The sequence below is a fragment of the Corvus hawaiiensis genome, chromosome 1 (genome assembly GCF_020740725.1).
Source record: "Corvus hawaiiensis isolate bCorHaw1 chromosome 1, bCorHaw1.pri.cur, whole genome shotgun sequence".
Taxonomy (NCBI): domain Eukaryota; kingdom Metazoa; phylum Chordata; class Aves; order Passeriformes; family Corvidae; genus Corvus; species Corvus hawaiiensis.
The window spans coordinates 97517133-97534333 of record NC_063213.1 but is presented as its reverse complement, the minus strand read 5'-3'; the positions used below and the strand labels follow the sequence as shown (position 1 = coordinate 97534333).

At 50.2% G+C, this 17201-nt stretch overlaps 1 protein-coding gene across 1 annotated transcript in view; it reads left to right on the top strand.

The window, feature by feature from the left end:
- Positions 1-1018, top strand: part of CALCOCO2 (calcium binding and coiled-coil domain 2) — a 17150-nt gene extending 16132 nt beyond the window's left edge. Inside the window, exon 12 of the mRNA XM_048322013.1 lies at positions 892-1018. Within this exon, the coding sequence (XP_048177970.1) occupies positions 892-1018 (127 nt within the window). The remainder of the gene's footprint in view (positions 1-891) is intronic.
- The last annotated feature ends 16183 nt before the right edge of the window (positions 1019-17201 follow it).

Here is a 17201-nt window from a genome sequence, read left to right as displayed (position 1 = left end):
AGGCCACGCCCCATCCCCCGGCGCATCCTGGGTTGCCATAGCAACACTTCCCCTTTGCTTTACCCAATCAGAAGGCAGTATGCTAATGAGGGGGCGTGGCGCCGGCCGTCCCGGTCCGGCCGCGTTGGGTCCGTGCCGGTCCCGGGTGACAAATCCAGGGAAAAACCTCGGGAAAAGGAGCCCCGGGAGCCGGGTTGGGGCTGCACTTGGGCTCCTGGGATGCGGAATTCCCTCCTGGATCAGGGACGGGGCCCCGGGGCGGAGTTTGCGTCGTGTCTTGGGTGGAGAGGCCGAAACAATCGTGGTGCAGTCGCGGAATTCCATGGGTTGGGCGGGAAGGACCCGAAATCCCATCCAGCTCCATCCAGGGACACCTCCCACCATCCCAGCGCGCTCCCAGCCCTGCCCAACCTGGCCTTGGACACTTCCAGGCGTGGAGCAGCCGCAGCTCCTCCGGGAATTCCATCCCAGCTTCTCCCCACCCTCCCATCCAACATTTCCTCCCTCATTCCCGCCCCAACCCCACTGCAGAACTCCCACACTGACATTCGCCCACCCCAAATTTTCATTCCCGCAGCGTTGTTTCACCCTCATCCCTGGAACTGTCGGAAAACAAGAGCCTCGGTGGCCGCTCCGTTTTGTTTTCCGCAGGGTTTGGCAGCGGCTCCCGGAATTCCCGCGTGGATGCGGCAGCTCCAGGCGCCCCCAGGGTCAGGGTTAGGGTCAGGGTCAGGGTTAGGCTCAGGGTCAGGGTTAGGGTTAGGCTCAGGCTCCATCAGAGCCTTTTCGGGCCCCGCTGCGGCCCCTGTTGTTGTAACATTTGCTCCTCGCGGGGATCCGCCGCCCCCGATGTTTAATCTTCCTCGAGTGCGAGCTTGTCCCGCTTCCCAGATTTCTCCGGGAATGGCTGGAGCCAGGCAAGAAGTCCAAGTTTCGCCTCTGTGAGCTCCTGCCAGGATCTGCTGGAGCCGTGCCCCGGGAGGGGAGCAAGAACCGCTGCCGATGGCTCCGTTCCTAACCCAAACAAAGCAGCGTCCAGGGCTGTAGTCCAGGAATCCTCGGGAATATCAGTGGAGCTGTTCATGCTGGGAAGATCCTGGGATGGAGAGAAATCGGAGGTTTTGGTAGAATTTATGAGGGGTTGGCCAGAGGATCCCCTAAACCAGGCCAATCCCAGAATCCCGGGATTGCTGAGGTTAGAAAAGCAATCCGGGATTATCAACCTGTGCCCAATCCCCAGCCCAGAGCACCGAGCGACACTTCCAGGAATTCCTTGGACACCAGCCTAGAAAATCTCCATTAAAAGGATGCTGTAATGCCAACATTCCCTAATTCCTGTTGTGTCCATTGATCCCGGTTCCCTCCTCAGAGTCAGGACAACGTGAGGCCCAATTGCTGAGAAAAAACCAGGATTTTTATCCATAAATTGAACTTTTTATCCCTAAACTGGGCTCTTCCCATCCCCACATCCAAGAGGGACATCAAACCCAGCCAGGAGCTGCTCTGCCACCTCTGAATTCCAAGGATAATCCCTTTTCCCAAGTTTTACTGCTCTGTCACCCAGCCGGGGCTCCAGCAGCTCCTTCAGCCTTGCCCCGGGGTGAGCCGTAAATGGAATTTCCCGGTCATTCCCTGCAGATCCATCACTGCCGGCAGGAGAAAAATGATCCTTTCCCAGCTTATTCCGCTCCCAAACGGCTCCGGAGGTTTTCACCTTGACAGGAATTCAGGGATCTCGGGATGGATGGATGGGACGGGGAAATTTCATCCCTCAGCAGCAGCCGAGCACGTAAAAGATGATTTTCCCTTGTCCTATTCTGAACAATTTTCTCCCCAAAGCGTTTTTGACGGACGTTGTAATTCCTAACGGAGTTTGAGATGAGATCTTAATGAGCTCCCTGCTTGTTTGGATTTTGGATCATTCGAGGCGCAACATTTGCTTTTCCTTGGGTTTCTTGTGGGCTTTTGGGCACGCGGGGCTGGGTGGGCTCCGAGCCGAGCTCCCTGCGGGGTTTTTAGGGGATGTTCCAAGGAAAGGATGGAATGTCTGGAAAAACGAGGAGAGACGGAAGGCAGGACAGGCAAAGGAGGAAAAGAAAGTGGGAACTGGGATTTGCTGGAGCGGGAGAGGGGCAGGGCCGGGCCCAGGCTCCCTTCCTGCCGTTGGTGGAAATAAATGTTCCAAAAATCAGTTCTAGCTCCAAAGCGGCCAAACCTTGGAATATTCCAGCCCCAGGGACACTTCCCACCATCCCAGGGTGATCCAACGAGTCCTGGGACACTCCCAGGGATGGGGCAGCCCCAGATTCCCCGGGAATTCCATCCCTGCCCCTCCCCACCCTCCCAGGGAGGAATTTCTCCCCAAAATCCCCTCCTGAATCCATTTGTCTGTCTTTAAAAGAGGAGCAGCGATGCCTGGATCTGGAAAGTTCTGGAATTCCAGGAGGGTTTGGGTGGGAAGGGACCTTAAATCCCATCCAGGGACAACTCCCACCATCCCAGGCTGCTCCAAGCACCGTCCAGCCCGGCCTCGGGCCCTTCCAGGGATCCAGGGGCAGCCCCAGATTCCCTGGGAATTCCATCCCAGCGCCTCCCCACCCTCCAGGGAAGAATTCCCTCCGGATAGAAAGAATTAATTAACCTTGTATCATTCTGGTGCTGTTTTCCATGAAGCTTTACCGTAGGGGAAAAAAAAAAAATGAAAATAAAAAGATGTTTACGAGAAAAATGAATTTCAGAAGGGAAAAAAAACCCCAAAAACTGGTGCTAAATGCAAAAAGAATTCATTTTCCTTCTTCTGGAAGGAGCTGCGGGCTGGGAAGGTTCGGGATCATTCCAGCCGGGAATTAACTCAGCTGATAATTGGCTGGAGAGCGGGAGCTGCCCGGGCAGGGGGCTCATCCCCCCCGGAAAATGCTGATTCCCGGAATTGTGGCGCTGATGAGATTGAGCCGGAGCGGAATGGAAACTGTTGAGCCTCATTTATTGGGTTCTTCCGAGTAATGGGATCGGGCCGGGCGCCTCAGAGCCATTAAATCTCCCGTGCTTAATTAAGAAACTCCGCAGATTGACCGGGATGGGGCGGGGGGGAGGGAGGAGCTCTGGTCCCTCTGCAACCCCGAGTTCATTTATTTATTCCTGCCCCGAGCTGAGGAATGATTCCATTGATGAGAGCGGAGTTAATCCCGCCAGGAAAAAAGATATGGGAAAGGAAAACCAGGAATATTCCCAAATTATCCCATTCTCCAGAGCTGAGTTAATTCTGCTTGGAAAAAATATATGGGAAGGGAAAAAGCAGAATATTCCCAAATATCCCATTCTCCAGAGCTGAGTTAATTTTGCCGGGGAAAAAAGACGTGGGAAGGGAAAAAGCAGAATATTCCTAAATTATTCCATTTATGAGAGCTGAGTTAATTCCGCCGGCAACAAAAGATGTGGGAAAGGAAAAACAGGAATAATCCCAAATTATCCCGTTATCCAGAGCTGAGTTAATTCTGCTTGGAAAAAAATACACAGGAAGGGAAAAAAGCAGAATATTCCCAGATTATCCCATTAGCCAAAGCTGAGTTCATTCTGCTGGAAAAATCCCGGGACATTCCCAAGGTGCTCCCGGAGGGATCGGGATCGGGGCTTTTCTCCCTGAGCATCCTCCCACGCTTGGCTGAGCCTCCAGATCTCTCCCGGAGCTTTTCCCAGCTCGCTTTGGGTTTTGCTGCTGGAGAAATGAAGGAGCTCAAGCAAGCGAAGATCGGGAAGGAAAATCAGGAAGGAAAATCAGGAAGGAAAATGGGGAAGGAAAATGGGGAAGGAAAATCAGAAAGGAAAATCAGGAAGGAAAATCAGGAAGGAAAATGGGGAAGGAAAATGGGGAAGGAAAATGGGGAAGGAAAATGGGGAAGGAAAATGGGGAAGGAAAATCAGGAAGGAAAATGGGGAAGAAAAATCAGGAAGGAAGATCAGGAAGGAAGATCGGGAAGGAAAATCGGGAAGGAAAATCGGGAAGGAAAATCGGGAAGGAAAATCGGGAAGGAAAATCAGGAAGGAAAATCAGGAAGGAAAATCAGGAAGGAAGGGCCTCTGGGGGAGTTTGTTCTCCGCGGGGCTCGTTTCCGTTCTTGCCTGGAGATCAAATTCCTCCCATTCCTAATTAAACTCTGCTTTTCCTCCCTCTAAGGAGATGTTCCCATTCCCGGAGTTTTCCAGGTAATCTTGGATCACCAGGACACAACAATTCCACTTTTTCACAGCGTTTCTTATCTTTATTCCCACCCAATTTTTCCCATTTTTTTTCCTACTCCAAGCTTTTCCTCTGCCATTCTCCTGGAGTTTTCTGCCCGCAGATCCAGCAGCTGGGATGATCCCTGATCCCAGCACTGGGAAGGCGATGGAATTCCCATTCCCGGAGGGATTTGAAGCCCCTCCGGATGGGCCGAGGTCAGGGCTGGCCTTGGAATGAGGGACGCGGTGACCTCAGAGGTCTTTTCCGACCTTAACCATTCCCAGCTCCTCCTTTAAACCCTTTTTCCATGGATTTGGAGCGTTCTCAGTCAGTGAGGTTGGAACGATTGAGGCTCCTCGGCCTGAGCAGGACGCAAATGAAATCAAAATGAAAATTGTATCGAGGATCAGAGCAGAGATTGAGCGGCGGCGTCGCCCCAGCTCCGCCCAAATCCGCGTTTGCCACCGAAATTCCTGGAATTTCACCCTTTTCCGGGATCCTGTTTGCTTTGAATCCCTGCCTGGAGCGGCGGGGCTGCGATTTCGGGCGCACATCAGAGATGGTTTTATTAAAATCTGGATTTTCTAGGCCAAAGCCGTTCTGTGCCAGCTGCCCGTGTTAAAAATCCAGGGATTGGATTATCCCGAATGGCAAATCCAAGCCCCAATTGTTGGGAACACCCGGATAAAATCCGGTTGATCCTGGAACACAATCTGGTGTGGACTGATATTTATTATTATTAAAATATCATTATTATCATCATTATCATCATTATTATCATTTATTTTTGTTCTTATTAATTTTTTATTATTTTTATTCTCACTTTTATTCTTATTTTTATCTCTGTTATTTTTCGTTCTTTTTATTATTCTCATTCTTATTAATTTTATTGTCATTGATATTATTTTTATTTATAATTTTATTTTAATTTTTTAAATTTTTATTTGAATTTTCTTTATTATTGACGTTATTGTTTTATGATTTTTATTGGTTTTATGATCTTTATTGCATTTTTTCATTTTCATCGTCATTTTCTTTTTTTTTACTTTTACTTTACTTTTATTTTTTTTTTTAATTTTTATTTCTATTTCTATTTCTATTTTTACTTTATTTTTATTTTTATTTTTATTTTTACTTTGTTTTTATTTTTATTTTTATTTTTATTATTTATTTTTATTTATTTTTTATTTCTATTTCTATTTCTATTTTTGTTTTTATTTTTATTTTTATTTATTTTTTATTTTTATTTTTATTTTTATTTTTATTTTTATTTTTATTTTTATTTATTTTTAATTTTAATTTTAATTTTAATTTTAATTTTTTAATTTTTTATTTTTATTTTTACTTTTTTTTTAATTTTATTTTCATTTTCATTTTTATTTTCATTTTTATTTTCATTTTTATTTTCATTCTTATTTTCATTTTTATTTCCCAGCCTCTCTCTCCCCACTTTTTTCCCTGCGAATGTTTTGGCTCTCGGGCGTTCTCGGCCGGCAGAGGGGGACAGACTCCAGCGAATCTCCGGGAAAGCGGGAATGCTGCTCCCGGCTCCCCGTCGGTGGCACTTTTAGGGCTGGAAGGGGCGGGACGTGGCTCAAATTCCAGCTCCTCTCTCGCTGCTCCCGGGGCTGGAACGGGCTCAGTCCCAGCCGCGATTCCCAAATCTCTAAAACCCCAACATTTTACCAAGGACAGGGCGGATAAAAACCGAGGGGTTTTCCCCCAGTTTAAATAAAGATTTGTGGCTTGGTGAACCCCAAATCCCGGAATTTCCGTCGCCTCTGAGCTCAGGGATCCAGCTCGGGGTGCCCCTGACCGGGCTCCCCCTCTGCGTGCCCGGAAATCCAGCACAGCTCCGAATAAACCAGGGGAGCCCAAAGAAATCCCAAAGGGGTTGGGGCAGGAGGGATCCCTCGGGAAGGGCTCCAAATCCTCGTCCAGGAGATCCCAGGCTCGGGGCAGGAGGGAAAAACCCCTCGGATTTCTCATCCCAGGCCTCCAAAACCTTCATTCCTTTCCTCATCCCCGGCCTCCAAAACCTCGATTCCTTTCCTCATCCCCGGCCTCCAAAACCTCAATTCCTTTCCTCATCCCAGGCCTCCAAAACCTCAATTCCTTTTCTAATCCCAGGCCTCAAAACCATCAATTTCTTCCCTAATTCCAGGTTTCTAAATCCTGGATTCCTTTCCTCATTCCAGGCCTCCAAAACCTCGATTCCTTTCCTAATCCCAGGCCGCCAAAACCTCAATTCCTTTTCTAATCCCAGGCCTCAAAACCTCAATTCCTTTCCTAATCCCAGGCCGCCAAAACCTCAATTCCTTTTCTAATCCCAGGCCTCAAAACCATCAATTTCTTTCCTTTCCTAATCCCAGGCCGCCAAAACCTCAATTCCTTTTCTAATCCCAGGCCTCAAAACCATCAATTTCTTCCCTAATTCCAGGCTCCTAAATCCTGGATTTCTTTCTTCATTCCAGGCCTCCAAAACCTCGATTCCTTTCCTCATCCCCGGCCTCCAAAACCTCAATTCCTTTCCTCATCCCAGGCCTCCAAAACCTCAATTCCTTTTCTAATCCCAGGCCTCAAAACCATCAATTTCTTCCCTAATTCCAGGTTTCTAAATTCTGGATTTCTTTCCTCATTCCAGGCCCTCAAAACCTTCATTCCTTTCCTAATCCCAGGCCTTTAAAACCTGGATTCCTTCTCCAATTCCAGGCTTTGGAATTTGTGCCTTTCCAGGTCTTTGTGCCCAGGAGAGCTGCAGATAATTCCGATTTTCTCCTCTGACTCAGCGCTGCGTCCTCCATTTGTTATCCCGAGGAAAAAAACACCCCAAATCCTTGATTTTCATTCTAAAGCCGTTCAGGGGTGAAGGATCGGGCGCTGCTGAATCAATTTGCTCCTGTGGGAGATGATTCATCGGGAACATCCCGGGCATGGAAGCGGCCTCAGGAGTGATGGATGAACTCCAGGGATTTTATATTTGCCAGGAAAAGCCTTGACAAGGAGGTGCTGCCGTCGATCTGAGCCTCGGGAGGCAGCACAGGACAAATCTCCTGCCAGAAATGAGGATTTTTTGGGATGTTTCCCAAGCTGAAGAGCACCTGGGGGAGGCAATTTGGGATTTGTTCCATCCCAGGATTTCAGTCTCTTCCAAAAAATCCGGTTTGGGGTTTCTGTGAGGCAGCTTCAGGAGCATGGAGGGTGCTGGAAATGCCACCAAAACGATGGAATTGATCTCGGGATTGGGGTTTGCAGCACGAGGAGCAGCTGGATGTGAAATGCCTTGAATTTAATTCCCTGGGAATTGGTAATCCGTGAGCATCTCCACCTGAAATATCCCAAACTCCGGAATCTGAGCTGGCCTGGATCAATTCCAGCCCGAAATCTCAGCGTTAATTTGGTAATTATTGGTAATCTGGCAATGCCTTCCAATTTTCGAAATGCCTTCCAATTTTGGAAATTCCTTCAATTTTTTGGGCAATTCCTTCCAATTTCCGTCAATTCCTTCCAGTTTCTGGCCATTCCTTCTAATTTTTGGCCATTCCTTCTAATTTCTGGCCATTCCTTCCAATTTTTGGCCATTCCTTCCAATTTTTTGGCAATTCCTCCCGTTTCTGGTTGTTAATACTTCTGAAAAGTCAGATTAATGCCCTCAGTGCCCAAATGGGAACAGAGCTCCTTAAAATCACGATGGAGAACGACCACGGCGCCTTCTTGTGTAAGGACAGGGGAAGCAGCCGGGCTTCAACCCCGCTGGAAGGAGAAGCTGCTCCATGCCTGAGCTCATTTTCCATCGGGTTCTGCTCCCAGGAGCCACCTCAGAGCTCATTTTCCATCGGGTTTCCATCCCAGGAGCCACCTCGGATCTCATTTTCCATTGGATTTCCATCCCAGGAGCCACCTCAGAGCTCATTTTCCATCGGGTTTCCATCCCAGGAGCCACCTCGGATCTCATTTTCCATTGGATTTCCATCCCAGGAGCCACCTCAGAGCTCATTTTCCATCGGGTTTCCATCCCAGGAGCCACCTCGGATCTCATTTTCCATTGGATTTCCATCCCAGGATCCACCTCGGATCTCATTTTCCATCGGGTTTCCATCCCAGGAGCCACCTCGGATCTCATTTTCCATTGGATTTCCATCCCAGGATCCACCTCGGATCTCATTTTCCATCGGGTTTCCATCCCAGGAGCCACCTCAGAGCTCATTTTCCATTGGATTTCCATCCCAGGATCCACCTCAGAGCTCATTTTCCATCGGGTTTCCATCCCAGGAGCCACCTCAGAGCTCATTTTCCATCGGGTTCTGCTCCCAGGAGTCACCTCCAATCTGATTTTCCATCGGGTTTCCATCCCAGGAGCCGCCTCGGATCTCATTTTCCATCAGGTTCTGCTCCCAGGATCCACCTCGGATCTCATTTTCCATCACATTTCCATCCCAGGATCCTCCTCAGAGCTCATTTTCCATTGGATTTCCATCCCAGGCGTCGCCTCAGGGCTCATTTTCCATCAGGTTCTGCTCCCAGAAGTCACCTCCAACCTGATTTTCCATCACGTTTCCATCCCAGGAGCAGCCCCAGCCCCACCTCGGGGTCACCGAGCGGGGTCCGGAGGGTGCCGGGCTCGGGGTTGTTTTTCCAGCGCCACAAAACGGGGTCGGTGTCACCCAGCAGAGGCTCTGCCCTCGTCCCCTCCGTTATTCCATCCCGGAGTTCATCCAAAGGAAAATGAGGATTTGGGGCTGCCCCTCAGCCGAGGTTGGGCTCAGACTTTGGCCAGAAGACGTTTGGTTGGTCCTGGGATCCCCTCCCTGTGGTGCCGAATTCCCGGCGCTTCCCAGCGGGAATCAAACTTCCAGCAGGAAGATGAAGTTGTTTTGTCATTTTTAATTCCTTGGGGATGAGAGCTGGGAAAGAGGAGTCGTGAGAAAAACGGGGAAAAAGGGGTTTCTTTGTGGGGAAGGTGCTGGGGTTCATCCTGATCCCTTCTGAGCCCTAAAATCCCAGTTCCTGTTATCCTGGGGGTGTTCAGGCCCCGAGCTCGTGGGTCACCGGTGCACCAGAAGAACAGCAGGAGCGGGAATTGCTCCCGATTCCAGGTGCAGAGAAAACCCTTCCATCCCATTTTCCCAATTCCAGGTGCAGAGAAACCTCTTCCATCCCATTTTCCCATTTTCCAGTACAAACAAACCCCTTCCATCCCATTTTCCCAATTTCAGGTACAAACAAACCCCTTCCATCCCATTTTCCCATTTTCCAGTACAAACAGAACCCTTCCATCCCATTTTCCCATTTTCCAGTACAAACAAACCCCTTCCATCCCATTTTCCCGTTTTCCAGTACAAACAAACCCCTTCGCTCCCATTTTCCCAATTTCAGGTACAAACAAACCCCTTCCATCCCATTTTTTGCCATTTTCAGGCACAAATAAATCCCTTCAATCCCATTTTGCACCCCCGTGTTGCTGCAGGGGGGGTTCTGCACCCCGGAAACCGCAGGAATTTCCAGCCTGGATCCCAAAATTCCCAATTCCAGGTGGGGCAGGACGAAGGATTTGGGATATTTGAGGAAGGAGCCAGAAAAATCGAGGTGGGGGCGGTGTGGGGTGCTGGCAGCCCCTGGGTTTGAGCAGCGCCAGGGTGGGGAGGGTGATTTAAAATCCATTAATTGATCGAATAATTAATGAATAAATTAATAAATAGAATTAATAAATGGATAAATAGAATGAGTAAATTGATAATTGATTAATAAATTAATACATGGATTAATAAATGGATTGATAAATGGATAAATAGATGAAAAAATGAATTAATGGTTAATAAATTCATAAATGGATTAATAAATTAATAAATTGATGAAAAAATATAAATAGATGAAAAATGCATAAATAGATTCATAAATGGATAAATAGATGAATAAATGAATAAATAGAATGAGTAAATGAATAAATAGATTAACAAATTAATAAATAGATAAAAATTGATAAAGAGATGAAAAAAGGATAATATATTACTAAATTGATAAATAGATTATTAAATGGATAAAGAGATTAAGAAATAGATAAAGAGACGAATAAATAGATAAATAGATGAAAAATTGGTTAATAGATTAATAAATGGATAAATAGATTAAAAATGGATAAATAGATGAATAGATGAATAAATGGATAAATAGATTCATAAATGGATAAAGAGATTAATAAATGGATAAAGAGATTAATAAATTAATGCATAGATGAATAAATGGATAAATAAATGAATAAATGAATAAAGAGATGAATAAATTAATAAAGAGATGAATAAATGGATAAAGAGATTAATAAATGAATGCATAGATAAATAAATGAATAAATAGATTAATAAATGGATAAAGAGATGAATAAATGGATAAATAAATGAATAAAGAGATGAATAAATTAATAAAGAGATGAATAAATGGATGGACAGATGAAGAGATGAGTAAATGAACTGATGCCACGAGGTCGTCGCTCCAAACGGCCCCCAATTAGCAGCATTTTAATGAAGCTCTGCCCGGGCCGGGAGCAGCACGAGCTCGGCCAGGCTCGGGGCAGAGCTCTGGGCAGTGGAAATGGGATTTGGGGAGCGGAAAATGGGATTTGGGGAGCTCTGAGCCATTCCCAGCGTGGCTCCGAGCAAAAGCAGCTCCTGGCCGCGGCTCCGGAGCCAAAGCGCTGGAATCGCGTCCGCGGAGCTCGGGAATGCGCCGGTCCCAGCGCCCCTGCGCAGCTGGCGAGGCTCGGGCCGCCTTTGGGAACGCGGCTTTTGGGATTTCGGGAGCTGTGTGCTCTGGGGATGGATGTTCCAGGCGGGGATGGCGCTGCTGGAGGGCTCCGGCTCCTCCCCGCTGGAATTCTTCTGGATTTCCTCCCTCGCAGCAGGGCCGGGAGGGCCCTCGTGTGGAGTCCTGGGTGGTTTAACCCAGCAAATATGGGCATGAGGGGGAGAAAAGAGGGGTTTTCTTTAGGATATCGGCGATAAAACCGCATTTTCTTCGAGAAAAGAAACCGAATTTTGTGGCCTGAGTGAAATGTCTGAGTGGAAAAAGGAGGAATTCAGGCAAAGAGATCCAGGAGGGGGAAATAGTCACTTCTTCATCTTTTTCCTGGAAAAAAAAAATAACTGAGGGGGGAAGGAATGGAAAATGAAGGAAAAATGAAGGGAAAGGAAGGAAAAATGAAGGGAAATGAAGAAAAAATGAAGGAAAAATGAAGGAAAAATGAAGGAAAAATGAAAAAAAAAATGGAGGGAAATGGAGGGAAAATGAAGGAAAAATGAAAGAGAACGGAGGAAAATAAACGGAAAATTAATGGAAAATGAATTTTAAATGAAGGAAAATTAAGGAAAATTAGGGGAAATTTAGGAAAAACTGAGGAAAAAATGAATGAAAGAATGAAAAACGTGAAGCCACCGGCGGCGGGGTCACACGCCGAGTCCAACAGAGCAGCTCTGGGAGCACGAAAACGCGATCCCATTAAATCCCAGGGTGGGAACATCGCTCGCACCAGGATTTTATGGCCCTGGCACTCCTCAAAGGCTCCGGGAGGAGCCGGAGGTTGTTGGGAATGACGGGGAACAGCGCCGGGATTTGGGAAGCGGTTGGGAAGCTCTGATGTGGTGAGGAGGCAGCGCTGCCTCTCCCGCTGGGATGAAATGTGGGCACGGGCGTTGAAAAATTCGGATTATTTTGGGAATGGGCGGCCAGGTGAGGTGTGGGTGTGCCAGGATCTGCTTCGGCTCCGAGGACACCGCTCTGGGCAGGGCTGCGAGGACTTTTCCCACCGGGAATGGATGAAGATGAGCTCGGAAGGGCTTTTTGATGTGGCCTCGAGAATTTATTTGAGCTGAAATTATGCTTTGGGAATCTTACCTGAAATCGTGCCTGGATCAGCGGCAAGAATTGGGCTAAAATGAGGAGGAAAATGTGGTTTGAGAGCAGCAAAATTCCCAGGAGAGGTGGGGAACTGCTCAGGTGTGGGGCTCTGCGGCCAGGAAAAAATCCCAGAAAAAATCTGGGAGCTGGGAGTTTCAATATCCGGACTTTTAACGAGCTAAAACCAATCAGAGCTGCCCGAAAGCGGAATTGTTTTGGAGTGGAAATCGTGATCAGTGAGCCCCAAACAGCACAAAACCACCTGGCACGACAGCACGGGGAGATGCCTCAGGGTGGGAATAAGGAAAAATAACCTGGACGCGGAAAGAAATTCCAAGGGGGAGGAAAAAAGCGGTTTATAGATAACTGCTCCAAAGGCAGTGATTTAATTTTTAATTTCTGACCGCGCTGGAATCTTTAATTTTTCACATCCGGGTTGTTTAATCCGGATGATTTAAGGGGGGAGCGGGGGATGGATTCTCCTTGGTGGAGAACGCGAAGGTGGCAGAGACCGCCTGGAAACCGGGATGTGGAAAGGATGGGAGAGGCGGCTGGAAGCTGCGTTGTTCCATCCCAGAAGTGACTCCAGGAGGGAAATTTGGAGGTTTTCCAAGCGGATCCCGTTCCCCGCCGGGATCCCAAGGACCCCTCCGGGATAAATTTGTCGGGAAGAAGAAGAAAAACAAAGAAGAAAACGAAAGCGAAATAATCCAGAATTTACGCGTGGAGGTGGCGCCGGCTTTGTTCCCGAAAAACCTGAAATCCGTGGCGACATTGGCACCTTTGGGGGGCACTTTTGGGGGCACTTTGCTTTGGTTTAATTCTAATTAATGGGATAATTAACACAAAACCGAGCGGTTGCGCTCGAGGCGGGAGCTGGATCCTGTTGGGAGCCGGGGAGGGAGGAAGGAGCGGGATAAAAGCGCACCTTTCCCACCTCCCAGCGCACCTTTCCTGCCGGGAATTGGGAATTCTGGGGGGGAAATTCACCCCCAAAGCCCGGCGGGGGCTGCGGGTTCCCCGGGGAGCCCCAAAGTCGGTGACGGCAAAGCGAGGGAGGACAAACCGCCCCCGTTTTCCCGGGATGGATAAAAAAGCTGGATTATCCCAGAGAAGGAGGGAGGGAAAACCTTGGGATTTAGGGGAATTCGGGAAACAAAAAAAAAAAGCTTAAAAAATTATAATTTTATAATTATTTCTCCTTTTTTTGCGGTGTTTTCTCAGTGCTTTTTAGTGGGGTTGGAGGTGGGTTTGTTGTTGGGTTTGGGGGTTTTTTGTGGGGTTTTGAGGGGTTTTTTTGGCGGTTTGGCGCAGACTGAACTGAAGGCGAGGATGGCAATAAACTTTTCCTCCCTCTGCACCAGAGAAAAGGTAAATTTGTGGTTTTATTCGCAAGAGGCGTCCAGAATTTGTGACGCTGACGACGCCTTCCCACAACTTTTTGGGACATATCCATAAGCAGATATCAATTAAAAAGATCCTCGGGATGATATTTTGTTAATTCTTCTTATTATAATAAATACAATGCACTGATACTAGTTTTATTAACAGAGTTATTACTGCACCAGTATTAACAATAACCAATCAATGATTAGGTTGATATTTATTCCAACACTTAATAGAATTTATTAAAACCTCGCGGTGCAGCTCGCAGAGGGGTGTTGGGTTTTAATTATGATTGGAGGGGTTTCGTTAATATTTCCCCGTGGTTTTCCCCCCGCGGGAGGCACCGGGATGAAAACAGCAAGCGCAGGGAGAGGAACTCGGGGCCCCGGAATGCTCAGAATCGAGCGGGCACCCCCTCAAAAAATACAGAAAATAAGAATCTGCCGAGTTCTGGCCACGCTGATCGTTCTGGCTGGTTCGCCCCACAAATGCCCCGAGGCCGTGGCGGCGGCAGAGGGAGAACAGCAGGAATTTCCAGGGATTTTTAGGGGAAACGAGTGGAACAGGCTCGGGGCGTCGATGTTGGGATTGACGGGAGATTTCAGCCCTGCAAGGTCCCCGCTGCCCGGCCGGGTCCTGGTTCAGCAGGAGGGCGTTAAAAGCGGGGAATATGAAATCCTTGATCCTTTATGGGCATGGAATTCCTGGGTCTCGACCGCCTCTGATTCCCTGGATTTATTCATTAGGCGGGACCGGCTCCATTTGAATTCACCTGCAGCCGCATCAATTATTCAGACATGAATAATTCAGACGTGATTCCTTCAGCCCTAAATCAGCTCTTTCCTGAATCCACAGGAATTCCTTCTGCCATCCCTACCCCGGCTCCCGGTCCAGGTGTGAAACCTGCGGGATTTTGACTCCAAAAAGGTCCCAGAACCCCCCAAAAACCCAGCGGGACCGGGACGGGAACCCAAAATCCTCCCTTCATGGGGATGGGAATGAGGGGAGCAAAACCCGCTGGGAACGCCGGGCTCGGGGGGATGCTTTCCCTGTGGAAAGGCCCTTTGGAAAAGGACGGGATTGTGGCCCTGGGAAGCGGAATGAGAAGCGCCCGGTCCGGCTCGGGAAGCGACAACCCCGGCATTGTCCCCACGCGCGGGGCCCGATGGAGTCTGGCTGTGAACAAACAGCTCCGTCTCTCGTCCTGGCACCGTTTCCCCACCGTCCTGGCAAGAAACCTTTCCAGGATCCGCAGCGACGCCTTTATTCCCCAAACCGAACGGATTCGGCATCGGCCGCACGGTGCCGAGGGCCGGGAATGGGGCGCCAGGGAGCTGCCAGGGAATAAACACCTGGATTTGGGGTTGGGAATAAACACCTGGATTTGGGGTTGGGTTACCATTGAACGGGGAAAACTGGGCAGGAACCCGGAGCTCCCGGAATCCCCTGGAGCCTCTGGAACACCTGGAGTCCTCGGAATTCCCGGAGTCCTTGGAGTCCCCAGAGCCCCCAGATCCCCCGGAGTCCTTGGAGCCCCTGGAGCCCCTGGAATCCCCGGAGTTCCCGGAGTTCTTGGAGCCCCTGGAGCCCCTGGAATCCCCGGAATTCCCGGAGTCCTTAGAGTCCCCCAGAGCCTCTGGAATCCTTGGAGCCCCTCTAGTCTCCGGAATCCCTGGAGCCCCTGGAATCCCTGGAGCCCCTGGAATCCCTGGAGCCCCCCAGCACCGGCTGCATCCCGGAGAGGGAATGGGGAGACTCCAGAGCGTCCCCCCCCCTCGCTGCCTCCTTGCCTCCCTCCCTCCCCTCTCCTTCCTCCTCACCCTCCTCCCCGGCCGCGCCCCTGCAATAAGGAAAGGGACAAAGGGGTGGGAAAGGGCGAACTTTGAAACCCCCCCGGTCCCTCTCCCCCCTCCTGGCACCCGCCCACGCCACGCCGGCGCCCTGGGGAAGGGCAGGGCGGGTGTGGCACTCAGGGTCACCTCGGGAGGGGACACGGCCGGGGACACTGCCAGGGCCACCCAAGGCACCTGTGGGGAGCGGCGAGCGAGGCTCGGGGTGCCCACGGCAGAGACCGGGATGCTCCAGGGGCCTTGGCTGCCCTTCCCATCCAATTTCCAGCTCCCTGGCGGGGTGGGAGAGGGAGGAGAGGGAAATCAGGGCAGCCCCGGGAGCTCTGCAGCCCCCAGTTTGGCCCCAGAGTGTTCCCAGTTCCCAGTGAGTCACATTTTGGGTTGTATTCTCAATTCTTCACTATTGTTCCCACCTCACTCTGGGATGTCAGACCGGAGGAGGGGAAGGGAGGGGACCCTGCTGCCCACCCGTGAATCGGGGAGGAGCTGGAATTGTGGAGAGGAGACCCCAGAGATTTGGGATCTCTGCCTCTGTCCCCCGCGATGCCACAGCCCAGGGCACTCCAGAGCTCTGGGGCAGCCCCGGGGCCTTTTCCAGGCTTAATCCATCTCTCCTCACTGGGAATCACCCTCAGGCATGGGGCAGGGGGCAGGGGAGGTGGGAGAGACCCTGGTCTGGCTGAGGCAGTGCCAGTGTCGGTGGGAGGGCATTGCATGGATCCGTCTCCCAGGAACTGGAGCTGCGTCCTGGGAATTGGTGAATCACAAACTCCCCCAGGAAATTCAGCGTGGCCTCTGCTCTGTCTGGGCAATTCCTGCAGGGATTGTCCAGTCTGGATCCCCCACCAGGCTGAGGAAAGCAGAAAAAGCCCAAAAAAGCACTTGGACACTTTTTTTTGGGATGCACAGAGCTCTCCCTGAAAGTAAAACCACACAAAATTCCAGCTGGGAAAGCAGCAGTGACACCTCTGACACCTCCATGGGCTGCCCTGAGGGTGTTCACACCCCGATTTCACCCAAAGAACTTGGTTCCAAAGGCCTGGGGATGTTTTTTGGGACAACCCCATTGCCCTGAGGCCTGGGGACCTCATTCCTGCTGGCTTGGGCTCATCCATCAAGCTGGGACTGGGAGCAGCCGTGGATCATCCTGCCAGGATTTATGTCTGTCCTGACCTCGGTGAGAGTTCCTGGAGTGTGGAGAGGGAATCTCTCCAGGCAGGGAGTCAGGGCCCGGCCCCCACTGGGATTTCCGGAATTCCCAGTGCCACAAGGAGAAGGCCTCGTGCTGGAATCGCTGCCCTCGGGTGAAATCTCTGAGCCGAAAAGCCCAGAAAAGAGAGAAAATCCCACCGGGAGCAGCAGGGCTGGAGCAGAGGCACTCTCAGCTTCTCTTCCCCCTGAGGGGAGAAGAGAATTCCTCCATTCCTCCAGTCCCTCCTCCAGGACGGACGGATCCCGGGCAGTGACGTGCCTGGGGTGGCAGAGCTGCTCCTGTGCTGGCCGGGTGCCACCAGAGTCACCTCGTGCACGTCACACTTACGGATAAGAGGCCTCGAAATCCCACTGATTCCACCCAAAACCGCGGCTCCCCTCCAGCCCCTCCGTGCTGGGAGCCACACGCACAGCGGGGGAAAGAGCAGCAGGGAAGCACCGGAGATCCCGAAAATTCCCGAGGGATGATGGATCAGAGGAGGGGTCCAAAAGCTGAGCCCAGAGCAATTCCCCTCCTGTCCCATAAGAGCTGAAATAAATCGGTTCGGCTGAGCAGGGGTTTGGGGAAGGCAGAGTCAGCCCCGGCTGGGTGCGGGGATCCCACCCCGCTGCCGAGGGGGAAAAGGGGCTGATCCCAAAGGGATGGA